The sequence below is a fragment of the Bubalus bubalis genome, chromosome 22, assembly GCF_019923935.1.
Source record: "Bubalus bubalis isolate 160015118507 breed Murrah chromosome 22, NDDB_SH_1, whole genome shotgun sequence".
Taxonomy (NCBI): Eukaryota; Metazoa; Chordata; class Mammalia; order Artiodactyla; family Bovidae; genus Bubalus; species Bubalus bubalis.
Genome location: NC_059178.1, coordinates 16,492,188 through 16,501,500, shown reverse-complemented (window position 1 = coordinate 16,501,500; position 9,313 = coordinate 16,492,188). Strand labels below are relative to the sequence as shown.

Here is a 9,313-nt window from a genome sequence, read left to right as displayed (position 1 = left end):
CCCCTTGCTAGTAACATGGGCTAATTTGGGTCGCTTTCTGAAGGGCAGCCCTGGCAGACACTGAAGGGAAGAGGACTAACTAAAGGCACTAGGCATTTAGCCTGAAGAAGCCTGAGGTGTGGGCACACGGGCAGGGTCAGAGGGCTGATGAGCTATGAAACTGTCCAAAGGTCTGAAGGACTATCTGTTGTAAAGAGGCAGGAGAGCAGCTCCAGCAGAACCGTAACCAGTGTCACCAGGAGGCCAGTTTCAGCCCAGTATAAAGCAGAGCTACAAACAGAGGCTGCCAATGGCCACCTGGGCTTGTCCATGAGGGGCTGGACTAGTGACCACAGGAAGGGGTGAGGGGGAGGCTGGAGGACTAGGCCTGGGATCCCGGCTGAGAGGTGGGGCCAGATGAGCTTCAGTGCCCCTGCTGACCTCAAAGGTCATGATTCTGTAACATCTGCTTCCTGCTCCAGAAATTAATTTTAGGTTTAAAAATCCAATAGAAAACTGTGTCTCACCTTCACTCAAAAGGAAAAAAAGGACGTAGACACTACTGGTATGATATGGACACACTGCAAGGAAGGAAGTGGGTTGGCACTCGGTTAAAGAGAGGCCGGGCTGCTGTGGGGTTCCCACTCTGGACTCGGCTTCCCCCACCTCAAGAACTGAGAGACACAGGCAACCCAGGGAGGCAGACGTGACCGGGCCAACAGAATGGTGGTCAAACTCTGAACCAGGAGCTTGGGGAACATGGAGGGTGGTCTGGGTGCCGCCAGGCCGAGCAGATGTGTCTGCAGGACCAACCTCCCCTGGCATCTGTGCATCCCATTTTCTGTAGAGTGAGGTGGGGGAGCCAGGAGATCTTGGGGTGCAGTGTGCCTCTCTGGCCCACCCCATGGGAACTTCAGAGAGGTAGGTGGAGAAGCACAAGAGGTGCTTTTCAGCGAGCCCAGAAGCTGCCAGGCATCCCAGCCTGAACCAGATGCCACTGCTGGCCATGTGCGGGGAACGTCTGTGCTGTCCACCTTCAACACCGCTCGGCCAGGCAGTTCCTTGGTCTTACTGACTCGGTGTCAACACCCAGCACCGCTGTCTCTGGAACTGGCCCCGTGCTCTCTGGAGGTGACTATTTTGCCGACAAAGGCTCATTATTCCTGAAAGCCAGTGTGCAGACTGGTCTCTTCTTTCCCAGGAGGCTACAGCAACGTAGCCACCTTTTGATCTGTCTCAGTGTCGTTACAGTCATTTCTTAGCCCAGAGCCTCTCAGGAACCTATGTGTGAGTAAACCTTCCACTGTTAAGCATAAAGAGGAAGGACTTTTACCAACCATCTCTGATAATCCAGTTGGTATCCAAGAAAATAGACGAAATTAGGCATAAAAAATCTCCATCAACTTTAACAACTGAAATACTTTACAAGATAGTGTGATGTCCCTAAAAATCAAATTCTTACCAGCTACAACCAAAGATTGATTTATTTTTTAATAATTTTTACAGAGCAAATACATTATAAATATTATAAATCTTCAAAAATTGAGATTAAACATAATTTTCTTTGAACGTATGTACTGTCACTCAAAATTTTCACATTCTAGGATATCAGTAATTACATCCTCCTCAAAGAAAGCAGCACACAGAACATTTCCTGTCATAAAAATCTTTGTTGCCAGATCAGCCATGGAGCGGCCCACAGCTTCTAAAAATGTGTAACAAGGAAAGCTCTGAGATGCGTCCCTTGGAGATGGGTACTTAGTGGCCCACAGGACTTGAAGGGTAACAGGGATGGTCTTTACCAGAGCATGTCTGAGGGGCAGAACTGTTCTGTTCAACTAGAGATTCAAAATAAAGAACAGCTCCTACAACACTTCAGACTGTTGGGGGAGGCACCCCAAATTGATACTTGGAAGAGATTATCACTAGCTTAACCCATCCCACTGGTAAAAGTTCTCAGTGATTGACACATTTTTTAGGTAAATATTCTCAGGCTATAGACAACCCTGAAGCAAGGTATGGTATGCCAGCTGGACAAACAAAATCAATTTTGAGCCAACAGAATTATGACTACAAAGACAGAAGTCAAAATGCTGATTCCAGGGCGGAGTGAGGGGGCACACGGCAAGAGCAAGAAGATGGCGGCAACACGAGGCAACGCCGTCTGCAGACAAGCTTCGGTGACGAAGGAACTGTTAACAACAGCAGGCACACGCTGATTTTAAAAAGGCCAAATTTCAATTAAGTCTCCTGACCTGACCCGGTTTCCACTGACCAGCAATGTCTCAGCAGGTTTGCCAGCTTCGTTTGAGTTTAAATCTGGAGTGGATAAACAGGCAGGGAACAGAGAATTGAGGTCTCTGTTTCTGTCTCTCTCAACAGCAGGACCTTCAGACATCAAACTTGGGGTCTGGAAAGAGCTGCAAATGACACGTCTACAGGGGCCAAGTGAGTGATGTGAATGAAGGAGTGGGCCAGGGTAGGACCAAAGGGATCGTACATCTACACTGAACTGGAGAGACGAAGCCCTGCCTACACGCTCAGCCACGGGGATCAAACAAAAAACACCTGTGCATGACTTGCTCCCCACCAACTGCCAGCACACACCCCCAATTTAGAGCAAATGGCTTCTCCATGAGGACACATGGCTGGATGGACGTGGACGCGTCACCACCTCTGCTGTCCGCTTCAACCAGGATCAAGTGGTCATATCTGAGACAGGGACTTTGATTCGGCATTCTTATCTCCCTTCTGAGAGAAATATTTTAAGCTCTGGGGAATACCTCCCCCTTCTTTGAGAAATGCATACATTTTCAGAGCTTTTTTACTTTGAAGGAACACAACCGGGGTGCAAAAGTGAGGGTTCAACATGATTCCCCAAGCAGTGAGACCTGGCACAGGAGTCTTGACATTTAAATCAAAGAGGAGAAGAGAAGTGGCAATACACAAAAGCACGCCATCCTGGGGTCTCATGAGATGACGGATATTCAGGAATTGTGAGTGGTTCTCTACCCAGTAGAACTTAGTAAGTTTCTCTTGTTGGATGAATACAAATACTACAGAGTCCCTGGAACATTCTAAGAGCTAAGGAAACACACACACACATGTGCACATGCACAACAGAATTATCTAGTGCTCACTCACCAACCTGCATCTATGGTCAGCTAACTCACTGGCCAAACGGCAGGTGAAACTGAGCAAAGTTACTTGTGCAATGGCAAAGTTAAATGTAAACATAAATAGCAACAGGTTTATCGAGAGCCTCTGAGTTACTATCGGATGTTGTCCAAATAATGCACTTCTGGATACAGACAGTTCACAAGAAGAGCCAGGAAGCTTTTCCCATCCTGGAGGCAATGGCCAGGATGCTTTATAAATTGTGCAGCCTGAGATATCTGATCCTGGTATTCAACATACTGCTTACTCGATGTCAAGGATTCAAGAGCATTCAGAGCCTAAAAGACATGGAAGACAAGAGGTTAACCACACGGATGCAGGTAACACGGTTCCCGCAGGTGCAGCGCACCTGCTGTTGTCATCTGGGGCAGCTGGGAGCCTCCCGGGAAGGCTACAGAACTGGAGCCAGGCTTCTTAAAGGCAGGCATTGGTTAGCCGCAAGCAGGAGGAGGCCAGCAGCCCAGGCCTCTCCGGCTTCGGCAGCCTTCCACATTGCTCCTCCTGGCCTGTGCCGTTCCCCAGTCCTTCCCCGCTGTCTTCCTCCTTGTCCTCTTGCCCCCGTGCCAGCGGTGCAGCGGCCCCACCAGTGCGTCCTCTGCGTCTCTCCTGGAGCCTCAACCAGAAACCACAGGCTTCGGTCACCTGTGAGACCTGTTTTAATTTCTGTTGGGTTTGTTCTCGGGTTATGAAGTAATGTTGTACTAAACCGTAACTAGATAAAATTCAGAAGAAACCAGTGGCTAAGTGCTGCTGAGGGTGACTGATAAGATTGCTCTATCAGTCAACAAACACAGCAGACAGACCAAGCTCCTCTGGTTTCCACCCAACAGAAACAGCAATGATATTCCCATGCATCTCTTCAGGAATGAAGAAAAACGTTCTTTACTTCCATAATTTTAATTTTTCATCCCTTCATACTAGGAGAAGAGAAAAAGACTGTATTTAGAAAAAAATCGCAAAAAAAAAAAAAAAATCACAACAATGGTTCCTGGGGAGATGGGGAGCTTGGCCACCCCTAGGATTATGAACATGAACCATGAGGTACCCCTCTCACACACGGGGACCACTGCACTAGAGGGCACAGGGAGCTCCAATCAGGTGCCCTGTGACAACCTAGAGGGGTGGGATGGGGGGGAGGCGGGGGGAGGTTCAAGAAGGAGGGGACATAGGTACACCTGTGGCTGATTCATTTTGATGTTTGGCAGAAACCAACACAATACTGTAAAGCAATTATCCTTCGATTAAAAATGAGTGAGTGACAAAATAAATAAATAAAAATTAATTTTAAAAAAGATGGAGGGGACATGTCACCTTCCCTCCTCCTGTGGAAAACGTCTAACCCTTAACCATGAAGCTTTTTACTGACCTGCTGAGCTTTCATGGTCAGATATAACTCAGAGCTGGGCTTCAAGCGGATCTGATCCTCGGCAGGAACTTGAACTGAAAGGAAGACAGCCATGCTTCGGGCAGCCACTCGGAACCTTAGGTGTTAGGGAGGAATTAGAGGCAGTAAATGACTATTAAAGTAAGCATTTTATAACAAACATCACATTTTCTATTAAAAAAAAAAATAAGTTAAACACATCTCCAGACCTGCTGCTACTATTAGCCTCCTTGGGAAAATTATAAATATGATCAAGGAACTCTTTATGGTCCTTCCATTATCACCACCCAAACAATGAAAGAGGAAATAAGTACTGGTGCATGCTAACATACGGATAAGCCTTGAAACTTCATTAAGTGAAAGAAGCCAGACGCAAGAGGCCATGTATTGTATGATTCCATTATGTGAGATGTCCAGAACAGGATATACATAAAAGTCAGAAAATCCATGAGTGGTTGCCAGAGACTTGGGGGAGAGGCAAAAAGAGAGTGATTGCTTAGCAGGTATAGGATTTCCTTCTGGGATGATGAAAATGATCCGGAACAAAATAGTGGTAACGGCTGCAACAACGCTGTGAATGTACTATATACCATTGAACTGCACATTTTTTCTTTTTATTTTGGCTGTACTGCATGGCATGTGGGATCTCAGCTCCCCAAATAGGGATCAAACTTGTGCCCCCTACGTGGAAGCATAGTCTTAACCACTGGACCCCAGCGGAAGTCCCTGTATTATACATTTTAGAAGGGTTACCATGGTAAATTTTATGTGCCATGAGTTTTATAATTTAAGTGAATCAAATCACACTTAATTTAGTAAAAATCAAATCAAATTTAGTCCTGCTAAATTCTACCATGAACAAAGGAGCATGATGTAAACTGGATTGGACTGGGTGGTTATTCCAGAACGCTGATATCAGAATAGTATGGGAATGTTTTTCAAACCAGGTAAGACCTTTAGCAGAAAAACCATGATACAAATAAGTCTTAGAGGATAAAATGGGACTAATGGCAAATTCTTTCACACCTCGGAATTTTTAGCAACAAAAACCTGACTTTATTTCTCATTCCTCATCCTTCTAATCAGTTAACTTCCACTCATCTTGACTTAACAATTCCGCTAGACCAAGTCCCTCACAGAACCTGGGTTTCCCTGACAAAGCGCTGGCAGTGTAGCAGCTGACCAGGTATTTTAACCTAACCCTGCGCACCATCACTGGCTCAAAGGCAAAAAGCAATGAGTAGTGTGGTCAGGTTACAAAGTCAAAAGACAGTGAGATACTGCTAAAAAAAAAAAACACTTTGAACATAAAAGTTGTTTTAAAATGGAAAAAATAAACATCCTTTTTAAAATATAAAGATGTAATCAGGCTCTGATTTCTTACTTATCTCTGGAAGGAACCTAGCCCCCAAACAGAAAATCTACCTAGTATCTCGCCCCCGAGGCAGTGCAGGAGTCTGAGGCCCACTTACAAGAGCAGCGGCAGATGCCTTCTCACCTGTTGGACAAGGGTGACTTCCGGCCCAGCCCAATTGCCCCGAGAATCCCCGAGCTGAGCCTCTCCTCGGCCAACAGGTTCTGCCGGCCTTGAAGCATAAGCAGGATTCGAATGACAGACTCTGTCAAGACCGAGTCATTCTGCTCCGTCTGAACCAGAGACAGCTGCAGGACTTGGTGCCACCACAGAAACAGCTTTGCTTCTTCCTGCATAGAGCTGAGGAGTTGAGAAGGGTGGTGGGGGCGGTGAGGGGGTGGGTGAGAATCAAATTAGGAAGAGATTCTTTCCACCCTCATTTAACCAGAAGTCCACACGAGAGCTTTCAGTATTAGGGACACTGCGCCCTTTAAAAGCTTAGGCTGACAAGTTACAATGTTAATAAAGTACTGGGACAGTAAAGGAGCAGCTGATATTTACTGCGCCTTCTACATGCTGGTCGCCGTATATGAGCTCGATGTCCTTGTAATCAAGCGAGATAAACGTTGCTACCCCTACCTACTTAACTGAATCAAAGCTAAAGGTGGTGCTTCAAAAATGCCTGTTTTAGGAAAGCAAAAGCCTGCTCAGAAAATCGGTCCATGCAAGGAAAATCTTCCCGAAACAGCCTTGTTTGTTTCTTATGTATCACTTGGGTCTCTGCACTGAAATGGACACTAATCTAAGCCCAAATTTCCAGCTATTCCAACCTGCGGGTTGGCTGTAGCAACTGGAGGATCAGCATACCTCGGATATACCTGTTCCAACCACTTGCTTAAGAGAAGCAGCACTTTCATTTCGTTCCTTAGCGTCTGCTCGCTATTTAGACATTGAAGCAAGTAGACGTAGAGAGTCAAGTAGCTGCCAAGGGACAGGCACTCCTGCAGAAACTCTTCAATGGTGAGCTCGGGAACCTGAAGGGACACCAGAATGGGGCCCCATCCTAGATTCTGGTTGAGGGAGCCTAAGAAAAGAACACCGAGAGGAGAGAACAGGGTAAGAGCAAGAATCAAACTTCTAACTACTCTGATGAACCTTTCACTTTAAAATTTAAAAGCTTCACGTAGAGAAAACACCACTCACCTTGGCCTCGGAGGGCCTGACAACGCTTCACGGTTTGGACTGCAAGCCCTCAGGCTAAATGCCTGTGTCCTGGCTGCCAGTTCCAAGGGTTAAGAAGTCAGGCACGTGGCTGGCTGCTTTTTCATAAATCCCTCTTTCACCATACTATGACCATTAAAATCACAGACACTGTCTGTCCTAGTCATCTAAGAATTTTAATTTTACCGAATACCATTTTTAAGTATGTTACAAACACTTCAGCTTTTCTGGGGGATATTATTATTACTTTATCCATCATAAGTATTTTTTTAAGCATCAAAGTTTCATTTGACTCCTATCTTAAATACACAAATTCTTGAAAATGTTTCATAAAGGGAAAAAATGAATTTGATTTCAGGAACAAAGACTAAACAAATTTGGAGCAAGAGGGTTGTCCTGATGCTTCTCAATTCTGGGGGTGGGAATGAGAATATGGTGGCATGGTGACACCACAGAACTTTCCACAGGGGACATGGGAACATGGATCCTCGTGTGCTGCAAAGGAAGGGCTGGGGCAGGTTACAGGCACCTCCTGGCATTCTCACTCCAGCACTCTTCCTTCCCCCCTACTGTGAGCACGAAGATGTATATCTGGGCATCAGAGTTAAGAGGCACTGCTCTGAGCAGTTCTTCTTAACCAGGCCAAGCTGTTGCCAGAATCTGCAAGTGTATAGGTAGGAAATAAAGACAAATCAGGAATGGGCATGGGGGTAAGGGAGAGAACTTCTTCATAATAGTTTAAAATATATGACAAAAAGCAATAAAAGGACCTAAGAAAAATTTTAACAAGTGACAAAATAGAGGAGAATAATATAGTGGATAATTACAAAGATTCTGGTTTATAGCATTTGCTTTTAGGACCATGACTAGGCCTATGACGTACAGAATTTACCTATCATACAAGGATTGGTCTGACACTGCAAAACCCCTCATTTTAATGAGTCAGAGGTTCCCTTCCTTGAACCAAGATGGTAGCAACATGGGCCAAAGGTTCTCATGCTGACTACAGATCTTCATGAAGAAAACAAACTATATCCTGAAACATCAACAACATTTACAGAGATATTAGAGTGGTACAATCCTTCAACAGGAAGGGTCTGGAAAAGGTATCTCCTTCACTGTATATGCTCAGTCACTCAGTCGTGTCTGACTCTTTGTAACCCCATGGACTATATAGCCCATCAGGCTCCTCTGTCCATGGGATTTTCCAGGCAAGAATATTAGAAGTGAGTTGCCATTTCCTACTCCAGGGGATCTTCTCAACCCAGGGATCAAACCTGAGTCTCTTGCAGGCAATTCTTTACTACTGAGCCACCTAATCTTCCCTGGAGAAGACGGATCAACCGAGAGCCTACTGAGGTAAGAGGATGCGCTTACCCTCTTTGAAGTAAGCAGTGATGCAGGCTTCCGTCGCCTCGGCCATGTGGCGGACAGAAGCCAGGCTCTGGCAGGCGGCTGTTAACAGCGGCAGCACCGCCAGCCCGTGCACTTTTTGCCCAATCCAGGTCCGGATACTGCCTCGGAGGAACTCTGCTGTTGGGACAGTCGCATTGTTCATCATCATCAGGACTTCCATGAAGAGGCTGCTGAGGGCCATGTGGCGGGTCTGGCTGTCCAGGTCTAAAAGGGAACACAAACACATACGTGCCAAAGGCTGCTGGTATGATGACGTGAACGTGATGAAGGGGACAACAGTGTTTCAAAGCAGTTGCTCTCCAGGGGCCAGAAAGAAAATCCTGGATAGTGCTTAGATTTTACGGATAGGATATGGTACATAAACACTTTGAAGAGCAAAGCAGGAACTCCTGCAAGACCTTAAAACCTTTTTTACCCCCCAATTTTTCCTGATTTTTAAAAAAAATATTTTTTATTGAGGTATAATTGACCTACAATGTTGTATTAATTACTGCCATACAGCAAGTGACTCAGATAAATACACACATAAACACAGACACAGATTTTTTCATATTCTTTTCCATTATGGTGACCACATGATATTGAATTTAGTTCCCTGTGCTATACAGTAGGACCTATTGTTTATCCATTCTATATATACCAGTTTACGTCTGTGAATAGTGACTTTAATCTATCTTTTAATTATGACTCATGGGAACAAAAATGATTCCAATAAGCCTCCTAATAGATTTCAGCCTCTCCCCTTCCCATTCACCATCAACTGAGCCAACAAATATTTCCTT

General features: G+C 45.4%; 1 protein-coding gene across 2 annotated transcripts in view; it reads right to left on the bottom strand.

Moving 5' to 3' along the window:
* Window positions 1-1,445: 1,445 nt before the first annotated feature.
* EPG5 (ectopic P-granules autophagy protein 5 homolog) overlaps window positions 1,446-9,313 on the bottom strand; it is a 127,643-nt gene continuing 119,775 nt past the window's right edge. For both annotated transcript variants that reach the window (XM_025273430.3, XM_045164034.1), the window contains exons 40-44: window positions 8,493-8,735; window positions 6,762-6,978; window positions 6,039-6,254; window positions 4,523-4,637; window positions 1,446-3,434 (exon numbers count right to left, since the gene is read on the bottom strand). In XM_025273430.3, coding sequence (XP_025129215.3) covers window positions 3,252-3,434; window positions 4,523-4,637; window positions 6,039-6,254; window positions 6,762-6,978; window positions 8,493-8,735 — 974 coding nt within the window. In that variant the 3' untranslated portion in view covers window positions 1,446-3,251. The remainder of the gene's footprint in view (window positions 3,435-4,522; window positions 4,638-6,038; window positions 6,255-6,761; window positions 6,979-8,492; window positions 8,736-9,313) is intronic.